The sequence below is a fragment of the Cydia fagiglandana genome, chromosome 9, assembly GCF_963556715.1.
Source record: "Cydia fagiglandana chromosome 9, ilCydFagi1.1, whole genome shotgun sequence".
NCBI lineage: Eukaryota > Metazoa > Arthropoda > Insecta > Lepidoptera > Tortricidae > Cydia > Cydia fagiglandana.
The window spans coordinates 6606407-6633046 of record NC_085940.1 but is presented as its reverse complement, the minus strand read 5'-3'; the positions used below and the strand labels follow the sequence as shown (position 1 = coordinate 6633046).

Here is a 26640-nt window from a genome sequence, read left to right as displayed (position 1 = left end):
ATCGAAATTTGGAATCTAGTGGTATTGACCACTCGATTTCAATTTTATTAGTAGAATTTAAACGCCTAGTAGTGGAGATATCATTTAACGAAATACACGAAATCGAGTGGTCGAATTTCAAAAATCGGCCCCCAGCTCTTGTAAAACATCGATATCGCTATTTCAAGTAGCTACAGGTACTTGTATGAACGATATAATAACTGAAAAACAACAAATTCCAAATAATATTATTTTGTTGTTTATTTAAAGTAAATAATACAAACTTAATACTTACATACCTTACAAAATAAAATAACTAAAACTAAATATAACAAAAACCTACCTTCAAAGCCATAAATAAACTTAAGTTACTTCAACATTTTGTTTTTTTAATAAACAATAATAAATCTTTATTTCCTTGTTTTCCTTATCTCTTCTATTTTTCTTGTCTTTTTTTCTTTATTTTCCTTAGTTGCCTAAAATAAATGATATTTCATTTAAATCAACAGGATGCATATTTATTTTAAATTTAACCTAAGGAAGTTAATTCATTTTTATCTTAGAAAAGTACCCAATTTCAATATTATGGGTTTACAATTTAATAATCTACACGTTTCACTAATTATGATTTGGTAAACATTAAAAAATATTGTATGACATATTTAATCTAAATAAAAAAAAAACAAAACACCTAGATCCATCTTTAAAATAAACATACCTTCACGTCCATTACCTTTATGAATATACATAATATCGCAATAAATTAAGATATGCTGAGTACGGACATGATTACTGGTGTCACCAAAATTATGAATTATTTATGACAGCATAATAATAGGTATAAAATTTCCCTCTTCTCTTTTTGTTACAATTTATATAAAAATTCATAAAATTTTAAGGGTGGTCCAGATATAGAGGCTGTTTGTAAATAATATGTAAATGTCTACGTAACTAAGGGGACAAAAATTTAATTAGAATAGAATAGAAATAGAAATAATTTTATTCGTAAGCACAAACACAAAATAAAAACTTATACTAAACAGAGAAACATAAAAAAGAGAAAGTGCCACGAAATGGTCTCACCTCAGCATGTTGCTGGCGACTTCCAGCGCTGATCTTCCGATAAGACCATCCGGTGAAACAATCACGACAGGTAACATGAATAACAAGAGAATTAACAACAAAATTAATACATACACAAGACAAAGATAGTAATAAGAATACAAAAGACAAAGATAGCAATTAGTCAAGAATACATTACAATAATTAATTACATATTCAGTTACGTTAGTTACGTTATTGACACAATGAAAGACTATATAGGCTTTCCTAAAAGAGATTTTTTTTTTAAAGCGAAACATATAAACCTAGAACATTATGCTGAAGCGATCGGTATCAAAAACAAAGTGATTTATTAAGATTTAGTTGGTGGAAACCTTTTTCTCCCGAAGTGTAAATTTCATCAAAAAGTATCTATTGTCAGTAGCTATCCTTCCCTTTTAAATGGGTTTGGAAAGTCGTAAACAGTAATTTCAAATTATTGCTGCCTATATGAAAATGTTATGTGTGTTATTTATTTCTGAAAGGCATGTAGGTTCTATTGATGTGTAGGTAGGCGTGAGTACCTCCCATCTACGCATACTTAACAGCCATGATAGCTGAATCAAGTTTATATTTGGAACTTCCTTCGTGTTTGCTCTACTTCTAAACTAAGTCAAGCATTTTGACATTGACGGGGGTCAGAATCACTTGGCGATTCAAGTTTTGATGTCTGCCTTCACCAAACAATAGCCTCTATGTTTCCACACCACGGATAGCAACAACGAAGCGAAAAACGTTTCAAGTGGAATCTAGTGTGTTAAGGGGCCTACACACAACTAGGTCTACACACAACTGACTAACTAAGTACACACTACAAATAACTAGGTCCCCGGACCATATCGTCGGGTGACAAGCAAAAGTCACTAAGTACTGTCAAAAAATTAAAGTAACAATGCACTTTATTACACTAAACCGGGACCCGGGTATGTCCTTAAACTACGTCCAAGACCACCGGTGGACGGGCAGCAGCGTCCCTCAAATTCGGTGTACTCGACTGCGATCGCCAACCCGCCTGCCAAGCGTGGCGATTATGGCATTCACCCCCCATCAAGGGGGAGGCCTATGTTCAGCAGTGGACGTCTTATGGCTGAGATGATGATGATGATGATGACACTAAACCGTGTTACGGTTTATTGTCCAATAATTTCAATGGTGTTAGTTAGTGACTTTTGCTTGTCACCCGACGATATCAGCCTGTCAGTTGTTCGGAGCTGTCAAATTTTGCGTTTAACTGACAGGCTGATATCGTCCAGCTAACTGGTAATCAGTAGGCCCCATAATAAGGGTCTCGGTGGGTAAATACATCTACCAAAAGCAAGGGAGTGGAAAAAGTAAACGATGAAATGAATTGTACAATTATTGTTAATATTTGATGGGGCTGGGTAGAAAATTCGTAATATTTATACTGCGATTTAAAAAGAAAGGAACAAAAGAAAATCAAGACAAAATTGAACGTTTTTAGGGTTCCGTACCCAAAGGGTAAAACGGAACCCTATTACTAAGACTGCTATCCGTCCGTCCGTCCGTCTGTCACCAGGCTGTATCTCACGAACCATGATAGCTATCTCACAAACCGTGATAGCTAGACAGTTGAAATTTTCACAGATGATGTATTTCTGTTGCCGCTATAACAACAAATACTAAAAACAGAATAAAATAAAGATTTAAGTGGGGCTCCCATACAACAAACGTGATTTTTTACCGAAGTTAAGCAACGTCGGGCGGGGTCAGTACTTGGATGGGTGTCCGTTTTTTTTTTTGCAATTTTTTGCATTATGGTACAGAACCCTTCGTGCGCGAGTCCGACTCGCACTTGCCCGGGCCTAAGATGACTTTTCAAGCAGCACGTCCTCGAGACGGCTAAATAAATATCTTCTGTTTGTATGATTGAAAATAAATATCTCCTGTTTGCCTTACACAAAATGACAGTTTCGTATTTAAACTAAAAGGAGAATCCGAATTTTTATTTTGAATAAACACCAAGTATAAATGAGCTACGAGCGGTCGGGTTGAGCTGGAGCGAGGCCAGAGCGGTCGCTGAAGATAGGAAGGCGTGGCGCGAGCTTGTGAAGGCCCTTTGCACCCTAGCTAACTGTAATAGACAATAATATATGCATAATAACATTTAGTTTTAAGTTATGCCTATTTAAACTTTATTTCAAGTATATTCTCTTGATTAAACAATAATTTCCATGTTGCAGGAATGTTCTGAGAACATTCTCGAGAACGTTTCCGCTTTTTGGGAATGTTCTGCAATTTGTACATTGCTAGGGGTGCCTTAGGATAACAACAACAAACACCAAATATTTAGTAGGTAATTAAGTGACACGATGTCTGAGCCAGAAATCGCAATCAAATAGAAAAACTTAAGCAAATTAAGGTCAATGAATATGTATCGAATATTAGCAAATAATACCAAGAACAATTTTTAGGCGGTTTACACACTGGCACTGCGGAGCCAGCTAGGCCAATTCGAACGTAAACTTGACATCAAAAGGATATGTAAATGATGTTAGTTAAGGCACTGGTCCCACCGCGAGCTAGTAAGCTATGAGCTATCAGCTATAAACACGAACAAAAGATAAGCACTCCCGTGTAAATAAAAGAGACACGGCGATATTTATAGTTACTCGCCCAGCGGTGAGCTATAAATATCGCCGTGTCTCTTTTATTTACACGGGAGTGCTTATCTTTTGTTCGTGTTTATAGCCGATAGCTCATAGCTTATTAGCTCGCGGTGGGACCAGTGCCTATAGACTATAGGAACACAGTAAAATCTGGGCATGCATGATCTGGTATATCTTACGAGTATTACTGAATGCACACATTCAAGCAGTTAAAATAATAATAATAATTCAGCCTATATACGTCCCACTGCTGGGCACAGGCCTCCTCTAATACGCGAGAGGGCTTGGGCTATAGTCCCCACGCCAGCCCAATGCGGATTGGCGACTTTACATACACCTTTGAATTTCTTCGCAGAGTATGCAGGTTTCCTCACGATGTTTTCCTTCACCGAAAAGCTAGTAGTAAATAACCAAATGATATAATATTTAAGCAGTTATTTTATTTTAATAATTACAGTACTATATAGCTGGTCAAGCAGATCTTGTCAGTAGAAAAAGGTGCGAAATTCAAATTTTCTATGAGACGATATCCCTGGGCGCCTACATTTTTCAAATTTGCCGCCTTTTTGTACTGACAAGATCTGCTTGACCAAGTATATCTACTAAAATACAACCTTATGACAATAAATGGGCTTCTGTAAGATTTTGCTGAATATATTCCATCATACCTTTAATCTTTAGTCCAGCGTTTTTTGATAAACTTCACTCGCTTTTATAACTACAGTTTTCTTATTATTCCCTTGCGGCCCAGTAACAGCGACAGTGCTATCTCATTTACTCCGGTACAAATAGACAGTGTACGCGCTTTAGTTTTGTATATTTAGTGGTATTGACAGCCTCTTAAAAACATTTTTTTCCAACATCACAGGCAGAAACATGATTAAAGGATGACTCACGTTAGACCGGGCCGGGGCCGGGCCGGAGCTTCTGGCGCTTCGTTTTCTATGGAAAGCATCACGTGACCACCGATCAGACGTCATAGAAAATGACATATCGGACGCCTCGCGTAGCCTAGCGTGAGTCATCATTGAACCCTACTACAGTTTATTCCTGGGGGCCTACCGCGAACCACGTTAGACGTGTTGCCTCTCCGTTGCACTTGTAAATTCGTACGTAAGTGTGACAGGGAGGCTGTAGTGGTATGTAGCTAGTAGTTAAGTATAGATATAGTTTAAGCATATGCACGACTCCATGTAAGACAGTGATTAAAGAGACGTAGTCCTAACACGTTGTTTTCACTCATGATTCCGTTCCCGCCTGACCCACGCAGCACAAGGCAACACGTCGAACGTGGCTCGCGGTAGGCCTTCTGGGGTTAGGCTAGGTTATGTCGTTAATTATGTTATTTGTGATACTTACGCCTAAGATTTTTCTTTCGTAGCCGTAGGCGTGATCGTGATTTGAATACTGAGTTCGGCGTTCAATGGGCCCGATTCGGATTTTGAAATAGACATCTATTAGACATCTCTTAGACATCACCAAGATACGATAACGATATGTTTAAGATCTAACCTGTCAAATTTGACATTTGCGCGAGTCTGGAGATACTGTGAACGATTTCCACAGGATATGACTTAGAGATCCAATTCACATCTAATAGATATCTTACTCTATCTAACGTAAAAGTGACATTGGTTGCCCGACTTGCGCTGCAAAAGAGGACTAGTTGATATCTAAACTATAACGTATCTAGTACGTGTCGTCTCATGTGAATATCTTGAAGTTCGAATACGGCAAAATGTCAAACAATTGAGAAAAAAGGGACGTTCGGATTCAGAGGGCCTACCGCGAAACAAGTTCGACGTGTTTCCTCTCTGTCGCACTTGTAAATTCATGCGTAAGTGTGACATGGAGGCAACACGTCGAACGTAGTTCGCGGTAGGCCCTTAGACTGCACCAGCATTACCGCTGCAGTGCAGCGCGACATTACTGCAGACTGCAATGTTACCGCAAATGTAGAAACATCGATTTTGACATGCAAGTAATAATAGATTTTTTATTAAATAAATATAAATGTTGTATAAAAACTTATAAACTAAAATTATACTTAATGAATAAAAATAAAATCTAACCTACATTAAAAAATCGCCCCTCGGCAAGGTGCCCGTAGACGCTGGCAGCATTACCTCGCTGAATTGCAATGCTTATGCGCCGTGCGAGGAAGCTGCCAGCCCTACGGTCCCCATCAGTCACATCCACCAGCCTTTTTGCTAACGCGCCGAAAATTTTCAGAGCACCGGGACCCTACCCCACCCAGTAATAATTGTATACTCATATTATTATATTTATAATAGTAGGCATAAACCTAATCCAAGTCATATTTGTACGTCACTGGTTTTTAGGATTTCGTACCCAATGGGTAGTAAAAACGGGACCCTATTACTAATTGTAAGACCACCGTCTGTCTGTCCGTCTGTCTGTCTGTCCGTCTGTCCGTCTGTCCGTCTGCCCGTCTGTCTGTCTATCTGTCTGTCCGTCTGCCCGTCTGTCCGTCTGTCTGTCTGTCCGTCTGTCCGTCTGTCCGTCTGTCCGTCTGTCCGTCTGTCCGTCTGTCCGTCTGTCCGTCTGTCCGTCTGTCCGTCTGTCCGTCTGTCCGTCTGTCCGTCTGTCCGTCTGTCCGTCTGTCCGTCTGTCCGTCTGTCCGTCTGTCTGTCTGTCCATCTGTCTGTCTGTCACCAAGCTGTATATTATATTATGAACCGTGATAGTTGATATTTTCACAGATAATCGATTTCTGTTGCCGCTATAACAAGAAATACTAAAAAGTACGGAACCCTCGGTGGGCGAGTCCAACTTGCACTTGTCCTGTATTTGTAACTAAACGAGGCATGAAATAGGTTCCGAGCCGAAATTTAAGCACGAACGATTATTGCAGCCCTTTCTTTTACTTTTTAATCAAGACGCATGACTGCGAATGCGAATGCGCATGAAGTGCGAGGAAGCTGCCAGCCCTACGGTCCCCATCAGTCACATCCACCAGCCTTTTTGCTAACGCGCCGAAAATTTTCAGAGCACCGGGACCCTACCCCACCCAGTAATAATTGTATACTCATATTATTATATTTATAATAGTAGGCATAAACCTAATCCAAGTCATATTTGTACGTCACTGGTTTTTAGGATTTCGTACCCAATGGGTAGTAAAAACGGGACCCTATTACTAATTGTAAGACCACCGTCTGTCTGTCCGTCTGTCTGTCTGTCCGTCTGTCCGTCTGTCCGTCTGCCCGTCTGTCTGTCTGTCTGTCTGTCCGTCTGCCCGTCTGTCCGTCTGTCTGTCTGTCCGTCTGTCCGTCTGTCCGTCTGTCCGTCTGTCCGTCTGTCCGTCTGTCCGTCTGTCCGTCTGTCCGTCTGTCCGTCTGTCCGTCTGTCCGTCTGTCCGTCTGTCCGTCTGTCCGTCTGTCCGTCTGTCCGTCTGTCCGTCTGTCCGTCTGTCCGTCTGTCCGTCTGTCCGTCTGTCCGTCTGTCTGTCTGTCCATCTGTCTGTCTGTCACCAAGCTGTATATTATATTATGAACCGTGATAGTTGATATTTTCACAGATAATCGATTTCTGTTGCCGCTATAACAAGAAATACTAAAAAGTACGGAACCCTCGGTGGGCGAGTCCAACTTGCACTTGTCCTGTATTTGTAACTAAACGAGGCATGAAATAGGTTCCGAGCCGAAATTTAAGCACGAACGATTATTGCAGCCCTTTCTTTTACTTTTTAATCAAGACGCATGACTGCGAATGCGAATGCGCATGAAGTGCGAGGAAGCTGCCAGCCCTACGGTCCCCATCAGTCACATCCACCAGCCTTTTTGCTAACGCGCCGAAAATTTTCAGAGCACCGGGACCCTACCCCACCCAGTAATAATTGTATACTCATATTATTATATTTATAATAGTAGGCATAAACCTAATCCAAGTCATATTTGTACGTCACTGGTTTTTAGGATTTCGTACCCAATGGGTAGTAAAAACGGGACCCTATTACTAATTGTAAGACCACCGTCTGTCTGTCCGTCTGTCTGTCTGTCCGTCTGTCCGTCTGTCCGTCTGCCCGTCTGTCCGTCTGTCTGTCTGTCCGTCTGCCCGTCTGTCCGTCTGTCTGTCTGTCCGTCTGTCCGTCTGTCCGTCTGTCCGTCTGTCCGTCTGTCCGTCTGTCCGTCTGTCCGTCTGTCCGTCTGTCCGTCTGTCCGTCTGTCCGTCTGTCCGTCTGTCCGTCTTTCCGTCTGTTCGTCTGTCCGTCTGTCCGTCTGTCCGTCTGTCTGTCTGTCCATCTGTCTGTCTGTCACCAAGCTGTATATTATATTATGAACCGTGATAGTTGATATTTTCACAGATAATCGATTTCTGTTGCCGCTATAACAACAAATACTAAAAAGTACGGAACCCTCGGTGGGCGAGTCCAACTTGCACTTGTCCTGTATTTGTAACTAAACGAGGCATGAAATAGGTTCCGAGCCGAAATTTAAGCACGAACGATTATTGCAGCCCTTTCTTTTACTTTTTAATCAAGACGCATGACTACCGCTGTTTATTTTACTGACTTTTGCCCCCCCCCCCCCCCTCGACTACTCGATTTCGTGTATTTCGTTAAATAATATCTACACTTTTATAATATTTAAATTCTGCTAATAGAATTGAAATCAAGTGGTCAATACCAATAGATTCCAAATTTCGATCGCTCGTATTTCGAAAATTAGCATTTCACCGTTTCCACTAATTTTTGAGTGACGTAATCGAGCGATCGAAATTCAAAAATCGGCCCCCTGTACCGAAATAACTATGAACAGAAATCATACATTAGAGTGTATTCCATTTGTCCAATATATTGGTCCAATGTCATTGAGTCTTACTCTCTCATTAAGCAAAATGTGAGACAAAACACATTGGCACAAAGAAATTGGACAGGTGGAATACCATCCTTATGGCTCCTCTACACGATGGGCCAGCGCCGGCCACTCCAAGGGACGCAGCCATGTGGTAGAATGAGATAATAATATCACTTGCTCTCTCTAACGCATAAATGCGTCCCTTGGAGTGGCCGGCGCTGGCCCATCGTGTAGAGGAGCCATTAAGCACGCATGCAGGTTGTACAGAATGTACAGTCGCCATTAGATACATTGAAACGGCTAACTGCCGTATTCGAACTTCAAGATATTCACAAGAGACGACACGTACTAGATCCATTCTAGATACGTTATAGTTTAAATATTTCAATTCGGGCAACCAATGTCACTTTTACGTTAGATAGAGTAAGATATCTATTATAGGTAGATGTGAATTGGATCTCTAAGTCATATCCTGTGGAAATCGTTCAAGAGTATCTCCGGAATCGCGCAAATGTCAAATTTGACAGGTTAGATCTTAAACATATCGTTATCGTATCTTGGTGATGTCTAAAAGATATCTAATAGATGTCTATTTCAAAATCCGAATCGGGCCTTCAAGCGCTCACAAAATATATCTGAACGCCTCTGTGCCCTCTATTTTTAGGGCGTAGGGCTGATTTAGACGGCCGGCGCGCGAACTCGCATACGATTTTAGTTACATTGCGGACTGTTGGTTACGTCCAATTCAACCGACCGATCAAAACCCGCAATGGTATTAAACTCGCATGCGAGTTCTCGCATCATCTAAATCAGCCCTTAGAGTTCGTGTCCATATATTGTCAACACCTTGGCCGTTCCGATATATCTCATGGCGACTGTGCAATGAAAAGATGTATGTACGAGTACCGTAAAATGGGGTGAGTTGGGTCAAATTTGACTTTCAAACCTCGATAAAATTTTATTTTTACATGTGAAAACTGAATGGTGTATAATAAGTGGTTCGGACGTTTGTATTTTAGTTTGTATTTTATTTTGGGTAGTTCCATTTCATAACTTTGACGATAAAGAGGAAAACCCACCTCACCCCGTAGTGCCTCGTATTTGGGGTGAGAGGGTTTTTCATACAAAGGTGATTTTGGAAGATTGTTGGATCGATTTCTTTTTATTATGCGTATTACTATAGCCCCATTTAAATTGGAATACATTATTTTTGTAGCAGTAGCCTTAAAATCCCTTCTCACCCCCCTCTCAAACCTTCTCTCTCCATTCATAACCCACCTCTCCCCGCGAAACCTACTCACCCCCGTTTTACGGTACTCAATTACTTAACCTAAAAATCTAGACACTATAAATATGTAAATATGTTTATTTAGTTTGATGCCTAGTACACGAGGGATATCAATTCACTCCCAAAGGCTAGTTGATTAAATTACAAGTATGTAAGGTTGGGCCTCGTTTTGATTTACACATAATTTTTAAGAAAAAAAAAACCGACTTCTATGGGGGCCGGTGAAAGATTATTGTAGATGGTATACCTACTATGTAGAAAAGGAGGTAAAACCACCCACTTTTCTACTAGCATTTCGCTTCTGTAAGGGTCGTAGTTCTAGCCTAACCTAACCCACTTCTCTGATAGCAGTTCGGTTCTGTGAGGATCGCAGTTCAAACCTAACCTAACCCACTTAACGGCGCATGCGTTGCGGTGTACGGGGGTTTAAGCGGGAGGGGCTAGTAAGATTGGCATCATCATACTTATATACTTACACATTTTATGGTAGGTAATCATAGTGGTTTATTTAGTTAAGGTATCATAGTGGTTTTCCGGGTCAAGGTCCGGGTCCGAGTCCGGGTCCGAGTCCGGGTCTGAGTCCGGGTCCGAGTCCGGGTCCGAGCCCGGGTCCGAGTCCAGGTCCGGGTCCGGGTCCGAACCGGATCCGGGTATGAGTCCGGTTCTGGGTCCGAGTCCGGGACCCAGTCCAAGTCAAAATCGAAATTCGTAATCACCAAATGTGTACTATGCGTTGTTGAAGAGTTCTATTCTGGTCATCATCAGCAGTTCCAAATGTGACAGTTTTTAAAGTAAATGCTTGATTTTATGATGAAAATACAAAAAAATCTATGCGTATGCCTTTAATATTTGAGGAGTTCTCTCGATTCCTCATGGATCCCATCATCAGAACTCGAGCTTGACAAAAATGTAGCTTAAAAACTGAACTTGCTTAACAAACATAACGAAGAGGACAAATCGCCAACCGTGAACTATGCGTCGTTGAGGAGTTCCGTTCTGGTCATCATCAGCAGTTCCACTTCATCAAATGTCACTTTTTTGGATGTATATGCTTGATTTGATGATAAAAACCCAAAAATCACTATATGTATGCCTTTAAGATTTGAGGAGTTCCCTCGATTCCTCATGGAACCCATCATCAGAACTGGGTTTTGATAGAAACGGGACCAATCTGTATGCATATACATTCAATCGAAAAAAGAATTTTCAAAATCGGTCCAGTAATGACGGAGATATGGAGTAACAAACATAAAAAAAAAAAAATAATAAAAAAAAAAACATACAACCGAATTGATAACCTCCTCCTTTGGGATTTGGAAGTCGGTTAAAAACAGAGTGACATGATTAATTCATGAAACAACAACAATAAAATGGGTCTACCACTTATCTCAGGCGGCTGGTGAGGATGTTGCGCTGTGATTTTATAGTAGAAGTTAGACTTAGACCAAGAAAAGTCTGCAGCGATTTTAATAGCCCACGCAGTGCAAGTGCAGGTGTTATTTATACGTAATTACATAAAAGTTTGACATTTAAAATAACACTTGAACTGCATGGGCTATCAAAATCGATGCATAGATTTCTTGGTCTAACTCTAGTTGACTTTTGGGACAAAAACTTGGAACTTACTTGAGAATACAAATCACACCAGCTTCAAGCAGTCTTCAACCATTCCGTGTCTGGTCATAATAACTTCTTATTAACTGCCCCATTTAAACGGCACAGCTTAAATTATAAATTCCGCATTATACTTTGTCAAACTTATTCAGTACGAGTATAAGTACAGTCATAATTTTAGGGTTCCGTACCCAAAGGGTAAAACGGGACCCTATTACTAAGACTCCGCTGTCCGTCCGTCCGTCTGTCACCAGGCTGTATCTCACGAACCGTGATACCTAGACAGTTGAAATTTTCACAGATGATGTATTTTTGTTGCCGCTATAACAACAAATACTAAAACAGAATAAAATAAAGATTTAAGTGGGGCTCCCATACAACAAACATGATTTTTGACCGAAGTTAAGCAACGTCGGGCGGGGTCAGTATTTGGATGGGTGACCTTTTTTTTGCCTTTTTTTGCATTATGGTACGGAACCCTTCGTGCGCGAGTCCGACTCGCACTTGCCCGGTTTTATTTTTACATGCGCCCCATTTCGTACCAAGGTGTCACAGTGACAATCAATATTAAATCCAAATCCAAGTCGTCGCCAAAATCCAATGTAAAACTTGTATTTTGTTCTCATGTGTTGTTTCTTTGTATTGTATTTTATTTTGTTGTTTCACAGTGCCTTGGTTTTATTGTAATGCTGTGTTACTTATTTGACAAATAAATAATAAATCAAAATCGCTAAACACCTATTGTCACTGTGAAACAGTACAAAATAGGTGGAGATTAAATTTTTTGATTGTACCTACATATTATGTTCTATGTTCTATTATTCAGTGTAAGTAGTTGTTTGGAAGCATATATGTGTAGAATTGGGATTCATTATAGTTCGTTTTTTTTAGCATTAGAAATAAGGTAAACAATCTTGATGTGTCTTTTAATTGAAAAACATATTTCAAAAATAAGTTTTGGCAAAATGTAACAATTATGAATGTAATACGATCATTTATATTCTTATGCTTTCAAAAGTAATAGTTACTGATTTTTTTAAAGCGTTTTTTAATTAAAAGATATTTCAAGATCGCTTACCTTCTTGCAAGTTCTTTCTAATGCTAAAAAAACGAACTATAGGAACACTAAACCTTTAAACAGTGGCATAGCGTGAACCAATCTAGCCGTGGACGAAAACTACATCTGCGAGGCCCTTTTCAATGTGTTTTGCCAAGGTTATAAAAAGGTTGGCTTTACGAGGCCCCTCTAAGTGCGAGGCCGTGGCCGTAGGCCCTATTCGCCCACGCCTATCTACGCCACTCGGCGCGATTCGGGAAATGAATTAGAGATTAACTAGATACGATGTAGTAAAGATATTTGACGTCCCCCGTGTAAAGGTACCCTATGGCGGTTGGCGCTTACGCTATTATTAACGCCGCTCCAATATTATTGCGGCGTTATGTGACGTAAGCGCCAGGTACCTTTTTCCGTGGAACGTCACATATCTTCACTATTTCTAATTCATTTCCCAAATCGCGGCGCCAGCCGCCATAAGGTACCTTTTGCAGTGGAACGTCACATATCTTTACTATATCATATCTAGTGAGTTTCTAATTAATTTCCCGAATCGAGCCGACTGCCTATTGTGTGCGCTAGAGTGATTGACCGAATTAATGGTCAATTTATTTTATGATTTACAAGTGTCAGTGAAAATAAACATCAAATATCCAATCACAGATGGATCTGATTGCTTAGGCGTCTCGGATTTGAAATGTGTACATAACCTAACACTATCATTTATATCTTTTGGTATTTAAATAAAAATAAACAAATAATTTGTACATTTTCGGATAATAGTTATAAAACATTTACCTATATTAGTTATTACAAGCTTTTATTTAGTTTCACCTGACCGTTGTCTGTCTGTCTGTCTGTCTGTCTGTCTGTAATCAAATCTTGCAAGTTAAATTTGATCCACTTCCCGGTTTCTGATTGAGCTGAAATTTTGCATGCATGTATAAATCGGATGACAATGCAATATTATGGTACGATCGAGCTGATCTGATGATGAAGACAGAAGGTGGGTAGGAACTCTGTGATGAAACAACGTAAGAACGTAACCTAATTGTGTTTGGGGTTTTTAGAATTGTCTCGATGAGTATTAGTTGTCTGTCGTAAGAAAAGTATAGTCAGCGATAAAATGAAATTGTACCAAAAATGAAATTTTTGCCATTATCTTTTAACCAATCAAATACAAAACCGCCTGGATCTGTCACTGAACGACCTGACTTTAACTTTTAACATTTTTTTTAAATTATTATTATGAATGGGCTTACTCATGGCCACAGACTAGCCGAGGCGTAGACGTGGCCTACGATGGAGCGAGCTCGCCCAGAAGGTGCCTGTTCACTCTTGATTTGAAGGTTGCCGGGTTATAAGAACACGGAAATATAGACGCCGGCAAGGAATTCCATTCCTTGGCAGTGCGCATAAGGAAAGTAGAAGCAAAGCGCTTCGTGCGAATTGGTGGAATATCTACCATGTAAGGATGGAAACCGGCCGTGCGTCTAAAAGTCCGATGGTTGAATGGGGACGTTGGAATAAGCTCGTGTAGCTCTTGGGCACACTCCCCGAAGTGCAACCTGTAGAATACCGACAGGCTGGCGACTTTCCGCCGATGGGCCAAAGACTGAAGCTTAGCCGTTAGCTTCTTGTCGCCAATCATCCTCCTGGATCTGCGCTCCACTGAATCCAAAGTGGTGAGTTGGTATTTAGCTGAGCCATCCCACAGGTGGCTGCAATACTCCATACACGGCCGGACTTGAGCTTTGTAAAGTGTTAGAAGCTGTCCAGGTGTGAAGTATCGCTTCACCTTATTTAGGACGCCCAGCTTTCTGGCCGTAGTTTGTGCTTTAGACTCAATGAACATACTACTCAATGAACCTACATTATTTGATCGTGTAATATTTTCATCTACTCGCCCGCTTAGCAACTTCTGCTGCTGACTGTACCTAGATAATGTCTGTGATATAATTGAGCATAAATTGAGCAAGTAAAATTTCGAAGAGGCTCGTAAACAAGATGAATAATCTACCGAGCTGAGATATTCGTTACGCATATAATTAACATACTTAATAAAGGATTATTGCTTGATTAACAATGTTTTTAAACATATTATACAAACTTATCTATTTTAGGTCTAGGTCAAGGTGATCTATACGCCTTTGAGGCGTGTTCACTTGTTCAGCTTAAGAAGAAAGGGGTTGACAGGCCGCGTAGCCAAGATGCCAATCGCTTACGCTCCGTAGCGATCGAAACGCAACTGTCACTGTCACACTAATATCAAAAAGAATAGATAGTATAGAGGGGTCCTGTCAAAGTAAATTTTGTAGTCACGGTACATTTACTGCCATCTATCGACACACGATTAAAACTTAAAATAAAATTGAAAATGTATAAATGAATTAAAATATGTTTACGGATATATGATTATTAATTTTTATTGTTCCACAATGACCCATGTTCTTTCACTGATACGTGTTAAAATTGTTAAATATCAAACGGTGTCGCCAACGCCATCTAAACGACAATAGGCCAAAGGTGTATGGCGCCATCTATTCGACAGTGACTTTTGCTTGACATCCGAGGCACGTTTTTTTCTTAGACTTTATTTATCTTATACGGAGTTATATATATCTCTGCTAATATGGAAGAGTGATAGAGAGACAGAATGCTTTTCGTTGTCGAAGCGATAGCGATTGTAACCTTACCTAGGCCGGCTGGTTATTCATACAAACGTAATCCTTATATTTTCTCTGGAATTATGGAAAATAGTACTTATATAGGTTTTTCCCTTCGTTAGATTATTTATTTTTACATTGCTCTGCTGAAACATGTGGGTTTTCCCAGAAATAAGACCTAGCTAGATCGATTTTTCGCTCCCGAAAACCCCCGTAAACCAAATTTCATCGAAATTGTTAGAGCCGTTTCCGAATAAATAAATAAACAAGGATTGCTCGTTTAAAGGTATTAGATTACATAGTAGTTATTTAGCGATGAGATCATTAAATTTGATAAATTAATGAATATGTATGATTTTATTTTTTATTAAATATCTTATCTTAATTATATTAAACGTTTTTCTTAAATGATTACGAGTTCGTTCGTGTTAGTATTTTTAAAAATTGGCTTGTAAAATCTGGCATTATGAATAAAACTAATTGCATATATAATTCTAGTAGAAATAAAAAAAAGCCCATTCAAAAATGGTGCAAAAAACGGGTACCTACATTATACTTACTTTGCTAATACGGTGCACTAAAAGTGTTTAAAATATTCAAAGATAAAATAAGTTCGGTCTTCATTTTCTGCAGTATAGATAGAAACACGAGCTTAAATAGTTTATGAGCTCACTCAAAGTAGATGGGAAGAACAAAGTCCGCTGTGTAGTTACCTAATTATTTATTAGAAAGTCGACATTAAGTATTAAAATATTTAATATGATCATAAGTCCACACCGTACCGTCCACACACGTGCAAGAATGTCTTAGGTGAAATAGCCAATCAATAACATTATATAGAGCCCTCTCGCGCTCGAGAGGAGGCCTGTGCCCAGCAGTGGGACGTATATAGGCTGAATTATATTATTAATTATATATTTTATCAGCATCTCAGACGTAGCAATACACATAAAAACATAATTATAGATGGCCAAGCAAATCTTGTTAGAGTTGTTAGTATTTAGAAAAAGGCGCGAAATTCAAATTTTCTATGAGACCATATCCCTTCGCGCCTACATTTTTCAAATTTGCCGTCTTTTTATACTGACAAGAATGATAAGATCTGCTTGACTAACTTTATATGTGACGATCTGCGGCAAAGGTACCTAATGGCGGCTGGCGCTTACGTCACATAGCGCCGCAATAATATTGGAACGGCGTTAATAATAGCGTAAGTGCCAACCGCCATAAGGTACCTTTACCCGTGGGACGTCACACATATCGAATTTTCATTCAAGCACAATAAATTAGGCACATTTTAGTTAAACTAGACTTTAATTCAATTCATCAAATGGAACTTAAACACGTCTACTTATTTGTTGTTTGGATAAAGAAAATTGAAGTAAAAATACGACTTTTCTTTAAATAACCAATAATTAGATGAGAGGAGGCAATCATTTTATTCAATTACGTCTGGCTTGAGCTCAATCAGTTGAATTTATTTCTTAACTCATTTTTCTTTTACAGGACTCGATCAAGGCGATGAAAATGATTTAGAAATTATGGCGGTCGAGACCCTCTACGTCATGCTCGTTCTGCTCACCACCGCCCGCTGTAACTTCACCGCCAGACGGATCTCCGACTACGATTACTCAGAATACCAAACAATCAACTCAAGCGACGTAGACACAAGCATAGAGATCAAAACAGAGAGGATAGACGTCAAAAATGAAGCTAAGAGTTCATGCGAAAACGTAGAGTCACATGTAGAGCGAGTCACTAACACTAAGATCAACTCAGTGTATTTGAATAACATTTACGCAGGAATGACGAGTTTAAAGGAGATATCAGGGAAGATAGAGGTGGATGGCGTGAGTTTGTACGATCTGCTGAGCAGCGATTGTGGCGGGGCCAAGATATGTCCCAGTTTAAGCTCAAATTGGACCGCAGACAACACGATTACAATTGGATTCCTTGGAGCATATAAATGGAGTCAGGTGAGTCAATTAAGGTTACTATCGATCGGAAAAATGCTCATAACTTACAGGAAACTGAATATTTTAGAATATTTCCACTTAATATCTACTCGTAAAATTGAGTTAGGTTAGGATACTACGATTAATTACTTTTTTTATGTTTACTGTCTCATTTGTATAATTACAAGTAGTAAACTTTAACAATATGCAAATTAAAAAAAAAGTATAAGAATAACATCTACCTACTCAAGTAAACAATAAAAACTGCAATGGGACTAAAAATACTAAAAAAAACTAGCATTTTATTGCGCTATACGGAGGCGTATTTTGATTGTAATAACAAGTTGTTATTAACTTGTGAATGAAGCTTAGGTATTACTAAAACGAACACGCCTATACGCGTCGCATAGGTGTTTAAACCAATACCTATGCGGCGTTCTTATATGTGACTGTATGAGGTCTGTGCCCACAAACTAGGGCAGGGTATGCACCAGATTAAGTTCGGATCCTCAACCTCTGACAATACAATCTCGATTGGATATCAGGGTGCGAACAGGCGAGTCCATTAACGTTGCTATTAGTCCGACATGTTAATATCGAGAGCGTGGGTTTATAGTGACTGAGGTGGTGTGAAGACGTGTCCTGGTTTACGACACGATTGGATTTAACTGGGACAATACAATCATGATTGTCAGTCAGTCAGGTATAAATAATAATAGGTATAAATTTTAATGTTATACATACCTATATAGTACTATTTCTGCATATCGTTTAAAAGCTATCGTTAATCTACATTATAATTTAACGTAATTTGCTGCATAATTCTTTCTAAGTATTATTCGGAGAAAGTCATAAATCATAATAACACGTCAAATAATAAAATTGAATCAAAATCATTCAGACAGCTCATCAATACAAAATAACATATAGCAACTATAAAGTATGTGCATCAAATTAATATATGTATATAACTTATTGGTAAGTAAGTAAAGAACTACTTAAGTAGCTAATAAATATTAATAATGGGATCCGGCAAAAGAAGACGGAAGGTTGTTAGGTTATGAGGTCAAATGGGGTATCATTTCAAAGAGCATGAGTTACACAATGCACATTTAATATTATGTTTTACATATTTATAACGAACAATTATAAAATCATTTTAATTCAAGACAAGAGTATTCCGTTATCCGACACAAATGTGGATCCAGTAATGCTTCTTGCCTTATCACTTGCCAGGAACAGTACCAAGTCCGCGATCTCTTCTGGCTCTCCTATTCTCTTAAGTAGCGTTTTCGCTTTCCAGTGCTCCCATACTATATCTGGATTTGAGACCCCTGCATTCGCTACTACATCGGTTTTGACGGGTCCAGGGTTGATGCAGTTGACCCTTACCCCGTGAGGAGATAAGTCCAAAGCAACGCAGCGTGTGAAGTGATCCAACCCTGCTTTTGATACTGCATAAGGCAGATAACCTTCTGAAGGAATGCGTAAAGAGATAACGCTTGATATATTGATGACGTTGCCTTTAGTCTTGACTAAATGTGGAGCAGCCAAGTGCGTTAGGAGGACGCCTGCACGCAGATTCGTGTTCATAACGAGGTCGAAACATTCCATAATATTCTCGTTTAGTATCGATGCGTTTTTGCCAAATCCAGCATTGTTGACCAGTACGTCTATCTGACCGAAATGATCGATAGTTTTTTCCACAATGGTTTTGACTTCTTCGTCTTTGGAGACATCAGCCTTGATGATGAGATACTTGGCGTCGTGTTGTTTGCATTGCTGGGCGACTTGACTTAGTTTGATCTCGTTTCTAGCCACCAGGACTACCTTGGCACCATCTTTGGCAAGAGCTACGGCTGTCGCAGCTCCTATACCAGAGCTAGCACCAGTCACAATTGCCACTTTACCGGTAAAACTCATTGCGTCCTAGTTACACGGATGTTACATAAATACTGAGTTTTCGACAGCGTGAGTAAATGTAATCAGTGCCTGGTAATCAGATTAACGCCAAATAATTAGCTAGCACTAGCGATAATACCACCTGTTGTTTGCCTCAATATTTAATCGGTTGTTTTTCCTTAAGCTGTATATTTTACTGAGGCGTGATATTGCACGCCTATCATGTGTCGTACAACGTTTTACAGACATATGACCCTTGAAATTTTCGACGTAATGTGCTTATTAGAGCACCAGAATGTACTGTCAATATAATAAGTTTGGTATTCTGCTGCAATCAGCCGGTCATTCACTGCTATTGAACACCAGTCACAATAGATACCCAATCATTTCATTCAGAATGATCGAATATTTTTCGGACAGGATGACGGCATTCATAAAAGTGCTTTGAAAAGATGTTGCTTGGCTAAAATTAAAACGTCGAAGTGGCTACACTGGTTTCATAGCGATTTAAGGTGTTTCATCGACGAAAGAGTGGTCATTCTCAATAAGATGTATTGGGGCTATTTCGATAGGGTTTGGGTGGGTGCGTGGGAGACGAATGTTAGAAGTTATGAATTGGGTAGCCTTGAAGAATCAAGTCGATAGTCTCGTTGTCCGAAATGTGGTCAAAGAAGCATCGAGTGAGGCTAACTAAATCGCTGGCCTAATATTACACTTTTCACACCGGGTTCTGTTCCACTTTTATCGAACTGAAATTAGAACATTGTCTTAGTGATAATTGTGATAGTGATTAAGTCGAATTTCAACTGTCTGATTTAGCATATAATATTGAGCCAGCGAAATGTAAAAAGAGTTCAAAGAATCTTCTTCTTCCTCGCGTTATCCCAACATTTTGCCAAGGCTCATGAGAGCCTGGGGTCCGCTTGACAACTAATTCCATGATTTGACGTAGGCACTAGTTTTTACGAGAGCGACTGCCATCTGACCCAGAGGGGAAACTAGGCTTTATTGGAATTAGTCCAGTTTCCTCACGATATTTTTGTTCACCGAAAAGCGACTGGCAAATATCAAATGATGTTTCGTACATAAGTTCCGAAAAACTCATTGGTACGAATCAGGGTTTAAACCCGCTACCTCCGGATTGAAAGTCGCACGCTCTTACCGCTAGGCCACTAGCGCTTTTTTAAAGAGTTCAAACTTTATCGTTGGGCGGGTCACGCCGCAAGAATGCTAGACAACAGATGAACTCACAAACTGACCAAGTGGAAGAGGCCATCAAGAAAAAAAGCGAATAAAAATAATTAGTCACACCCATTGAACATAAAAAATAATAGGACCTATTTTAAATTTAAGCTACTTGTTAATTTATTTTAGTAATACCACTGTAAATATCTTTTTTTGTAAATAAATGACTATTAATTAAAAAAAAAACTGATTTTAAAAAGCAAGTATTGTCAACCGAACAGATATATATTGAACTTGTGGAGCAATAGTTGTATTTGTAGAGTCAGACCAAGAATAGTTTGCAGCGGATTTGATTGCCCCCGCAGTGAATGTGTTATTTTAAACGTCAAACTTCTATGAAATTATGACACTAATGATGACAATTATGCACTGCGTGGGCTACCAAATCCGCTGCAGACTTTTTTGGTCCGACTCTACTATGTTTGTATTTATTTATTTTATTATTTATTTAGAAATTTAATTCAGGCAACAAGGCCCATAGTTATTACAAATACCTTACAGACTAACATACATATGTATTTTATAAACTTAAAACTAAACACTATTTAGACGATAAAACGGCGTGGCTCCGTTGTATTGGTTGTGTGTGGATTTACATTAGGTATTCCTTTTGATTGATTTAATCACAATGTACGGCTTACGAGACTAACTGCGCTATATCACACATTACACAGCCATTCACACATTGCGCTTTCAGACATTACACAGGAACTCAAGCAGACATTACGACGAGAATACGTAATATGCGTGACGGTGAGGTATTTGAGTGATTGATTAAGATTGAATACCAAATGTGAAACGAGAAATGCATGTGAGTTCTTGTTCCGTCTAAATTATCCTTAATGCAGAAACAAACATTGGACCATAGATGTATAGGTACCTACCTAAGGAGCAGTTTCTTCACTCAAAACCACATTGAATTAACTTCTCACCACACCAGCTAGCTGCTAGTATAGGCTCTCTTTAATTTAATTCCCTTTTTTATTATGTTTGTTTATTTCTTTCCTTGTTTTTATCAATAAAATTTTCAGCATTCTCTTTATTCTTTAAACACGGATGAGAAAGTCATCAAATTAGTTTGCCGCTTTCGAAGATAAAATGTGACGTCCCACGGGTAAAGGTACCTTATGGCGATTGGTGCTTACGCTGTTATTAACGCCGCTCCAATATTATTGCGGCTCTATGTGACGTAAGTCCCAGCCGCCATAAGATACCTGCTACCGTGGAACGTCACAAATGAATCTTCGAAAGCGGCAAACTAATTTGTTGCATGAGTTGTTTGTTCGTGTTGATGATTTTGACTGATGATTATTTAATAACGTTCACTCGTATTTGATTTATAATGAGTCTCGTTTGACACACCGTGGAAGACGGACGCATCTGTGCAAGAATTTTAAGGGATGAATAATCCCTTAAAATTCTTAAACGCCGAGACGAAACAATAGATCGCGCAGATGTGATGCAACTGACCAACTCACACCGACGCGACGGTCTATGATCCCTGACGTGACCTAGCCGCTTTATAGCTACTCATTTTCGCGATTGATATCAATCTTGACGAGTGTGTACTGTGCAGTGTTTTTACATATATAGATAGATATTTTTCCACGTGTGTCTGTGTGTGTGTGTGTATGCAGTGTGTGTGTACCTATCATCAGTGCGTGCGACATAAGCTGACATCAACAACATGTGCCGTATAACTGGGCTAGTCTAGTGACTCCGGTGAGATTGTTCCGATTTGCATATACCTACTATAACCATGCATGAATATTGCTTAAGGGTTGAGGCAGCAGTGCTCTTTACTTGAGTTTAAGGATCGCCGCACTCGCGTTCTATATACAATTTCCCAACCGAATCACCCTTAGGGTCCGATGCGAGATGTTTTGCGCATACGCACCGTGTTCTGCAAAGATTACCTCATTGCGTCATTTGCGTCTAGTTACACGTAAATATTAGGTATTACATAAATTTAAGGGCCAATAACTTGCAATCGACACTGGCAGCAAATAGCAGGTCATTAGATTAGACAAATGTTTCAAAATACTGAATATACACAACTGGCATCTATAATGTGAATATAATGTATCGGCTACACGGGCTGCACTAAAAGTGAACACGTTCACGGATACACCTAAATTTCTCCAGCGATGTACGTATCAAACAAGTATCTCGTATACGCAGTACGCACCGTACTAAGGTAAACCTGATTGCTAATTTACTGTACATTAGGAGTGTTCATAGTGTTTTTTATCGTAAGTTTCTTTTTATCTACGATCCTGAGAATATCAAGTCAATAAAACCAGGAGAAAGCAGTCTATAGCTTCGGCCATCTGGTGCTCAGACGTAGCTCGGGGGGCTTTGAATTACGGGAAACAATGGTGCAATAGTTTAGAAAATGGAGTTTAGAAAAAACAAATACGCTTCCCTTTAACGCATCTGTTGACCAAATAACCATAAAAAGTACAGGCCGCTAAATTGCACAAACGAGCCAAAAGGTTTTTTGTTAGCATTCCCAGACAAAGGCAACCAAGCCTAATGTTTGTTTAAGTGTAATATCTGTACAATCTTTGGACCCATAATATTTCTTACATTCTTAAATTAGTGACTTGTTTATTAAAGTGACTGTGTCTATGTATTTTTATTTGTGCTAGCAGTGTCTGGCTATATGCAGTGCCAAATTAATTTGAATGTCCGTTGAGCAACCAGATCCGAGTGTGGTCAAACATAAACAATCATCGAAGTGTTATTTTGGACTTGCAAATCATTTCTAGGTGCTACGTGAAAAACTGTATTAGCACAAGAACAGAAATAAATGATCACTTTTCTAAGCGTGACCTGACACCTTACAAATCCCAGTAGTACCTAAGTACTAAGTCTTGGCGCATCCATAAGTCGGATATTAATGAACGATACGGATATTTATGCACATGAATGGAACAAAAGAGAACATACCTACCGATGACAGTATTTAGTGCATACGGTGTATGAATAATATTTGGTGGTGATTCTATTTTGTTAGCTTAAAACATAGGTGTTCGAGTGTTGCTTAGTGTTTTGTCGCGTTCTTGCAGTGTTGATTGATAAGCGTGATTAATTCTTAGTATTGTAGTATGTACCTAGTTGTATTAATTCGCACACACCGTATATTGGCTATCTGAAGAAAAGAACCTTGAGACAATTATTTTAGGACAAGAGAGACACTGAACGTCGTCCGTTAGGTACAACCTTAATATGCACATAATACATGGAAGCGGAGTTAAACATAGTGATCGCGCCTGAAATAGCAAAAATGGGTGGGTAAAGTTAAAAATTTCGTATTTATCTAAGATTAGTTAACCCTCCAATGGGAGTGCATTTACAGCGCGCTACGGCGTATATCCAGGATATTATGGAACAAGCAGTCAACACACTGAGACAAATGTTACGGATTGAAACCGAACCGGACGATCACGAGCTCACGAAACGCTAAGGACAATCTCCACGCAAACTCGAATATTTACATAGCGCGGCATCGCCATTACCGCTATCATCCATCCCGCTGTCATACAAAACCCCTACTGTACAGAAGAAACATTGTCTGGAGACTAGCAAGGCTCAAAGTTTTGGCTCTCGCAAGTGACAACGGACAGTGGTGGGTAAGAAACTTAAGAAAATACGAAAGCCATATATTAGAAAAAGACCTTAAAGAAAGTCAATCACGAATTCATGAAAACTGTTAATACCGAAGTCCCAGCCTGATGAGAACGACAGACCAGTGATTGAACAACTCACGGGAAAATTACAATCGGCTTCACAACAAACCTAAGAACAACGAACGCTACTTAATCGCAGTCACCATCCCTTCTTACCTATATATTTACACTAGTATTTATCTACATATCTTCCTTACACTGGGCACGATGCTGGTATTCGGTCTGGTTCTTCTACTCCCGTCAAGTCCTATCCTCGACTGCACACGCCCCACACTCCCCACCTGTATTATTGGCTCGCCGGTGTCTCGGGCAGGAGGGTCAGTTGAGCATGCCGGGGCGGCTGATGATGGAAGGAATACGCGAGTAGGCCCGAATACACGCCCTGGCTCGGAACAGGTTTGTCTGGACGGAGATTGTTAGCGTACCGTAGCATACGTCTCTGACCGACTGCCTGGATCGTGCCAGCGCGTGTATTTGAGCAAGCTCGACGAGCCTCTCCGTCCCTCCCTCTCCGGTGTGACCAACGCTTCTGCGTCCTTGCAGCAGAACTGCTGGCTGGCGCAGTCACTTAACGGTAACGGTAACGGTAACGGTTCACTCGTATTTGATTTATAATATTTTACAGTTAGTATTTACCTCCATAACAAGGTGAAACATGTTTTGTTTCACTCGGTAGCAAAGTTTATTTAACCCTTGAAATTTTGAAATCTTTCGCTTGCTCGGGTATCAATTCGCACGAGAAGATAAACAACTACTTTACCATCTTGTACAGTCGCCATCAGATATATCGGAGCGCCCAAGGTGCTCACAAATATCTGAGCACGCCTCTATCGTCAGGGCGTTAGAGTGCTTCTTCAGATATTGTGAACACCTTGGCCGCTCCGATATATCTGATGGCGACTGTACTTAAAATAAATAACTACTGATATTAATGAATGAATTAATTAATCATGGAGAATTTTCTAGTAAAATAAATTATAAGCCGACAGGTATAATAAATCTTCTTTTAGTTAGTAAATAAAAAGAGCAATCCTTAACTCTGATGAGATTACAAAATGGTCTTTAGCTAAATTTTTACCTATACTTTGGAATATATAGATGGTCAAGCAAATCTTGTCAGTAGAAAAAGGCGCGAAATCCAAATTTTCTATGAGACGGTATCCCTTCGCACCTACATTTTTCAAATTTGCCGCCTTTTTCTACTGACAAGATCTGCTTGACCAACTTTAGTTACCATGGAGGCGTGTTCTTATTGTAATACCAGGTTATGAATTTGATGATTTGTAATGGAAATGTCCGTGTCAAAAATAACATTTTTCAACCAGAAATATCACTTTTGATATTGATAGTACATATCCATAACAAATCCAGATCAAATTCATATTCATATTAATATGTATTCATTCACAACCAGAATACGCTTCTAAGTCTACGGTACCATCACCCACACTGTCAACTGTCCATCGGTGGACCTTACGTTTGTAATAAGGTCCACAGATGTATAGTTAAGAGTGTCGCTGTTTGTACAGTACCTACCTATATGAATTTCTTAGTACATTCTCCGTGGCTAGTCTAGAAAAGCCACACCTGCGTGGAATCCTCCAGGCAATAACTTCCGCCCTAAGAGCAACGATGTTAATACGATTGGATAGTTAATTGAACCGTGTTGAAGGTGTAATCGAATATAGTCTGTAAAACGTTCGATAGTTATCTCGGTGAAGTTTTATTTATTCTGACAAAATTATTAGGTAATTATATTAATTGTGTATTAAATAAAATTACAATAGTTCTGGTTTTGGCAAACCGTTTGACGTTTTGTTGTTACATTCTTGTTTTGCATTCTTAACCACATTTTTAACCGACTTCCAAATCTCAAAGGGAGGAGTCTTGGTCAATTCGGTTTTTTTTTAATGTTTGTTACTCCATATCTCCGTCATTACTGGACGGACTTTTTTTTTAATCATCCCAGCTGTCAATTGTTTATCATATTGTAGCGTTCATTTGGAAGCGTAGGGCGTGTGAGTTCCAATCTGTTGAGGTCACGGGTTCAAATCCCGGCTCGCACAAAAAGACTCATTGTTTTTTGGATCGTTTGTACGAAATATTATTTGATACTTGCTAATTGTTGTTCGATGAAGAAAAACATCCGGACTAATAAAGCCTAGTTTCTTGGGATTCGTTGTCATGCGGCGTTGGCAATAGGCTAGGCTAAGAATGGCCGTAGCAAAAAGCTGGGATAACGCCAAGAAGATGATTAGTAATCTAAGCAACGTAGTCGGAGAGCTAGCCCCGAAAAATGGTAACTAATAATGAGAGCGACAAAATTAGACAATTTGCTATACCTAGGTACTATCCTGATTATTGGATCCAGGCGTTTGGCAACTGTCCATTATTGGATTAAAGAAAGCTGCCCCTTGAAGGATGCAAGCTTTAAACATTACTCACGTTAGACCGGGCCGTGTCCGGCCCGGAGCTTCCGGCGCATCGTTTTCTATGGAAAGCATCACGCGATCGCCTGTCATGTCATAGAAAAGTAAGCTCCGGAAGCTCCGGCCCGGACACGGACACGGCCCGGTCTAACGTGAGTCATCCTGTATAGTTCCAGGTGTGTTGTAGTAGGGCAACATTGTCAGTTATTTCGATTTCTAATCAATGACCTGGTGACAATTAACGTTATTCGTATTCTTTCACCTGCCG

At 39.5% G+C, this 26640-nt stretch overlaps 1 protein-coding gene across 1 annotated transcript; it reads right to left on the bottom strand.

The window, feature by feature from the left end:
• Positions 1-18234: 18234 nt before the first annotated feature.
• On the bottom strand, positions 18235-19042 carry LOC134667607 (uncharacterized oxidoreductase MexAM1_META1p0182-like). The gene has a single exon (XM_063525038.1). It carries the CDS (start codon positions 19025-19027, stop codon positions 18269-18271), a length of 759 nt encoding a protein of 252 aa, XP_063381108.1. The 5' UTR covers positions 19028-19042; the 3' UTR covers positions 18235-18268.
• Between the last annotated feature and the right edge of the window lie 7598 nt (positions 19043-26640).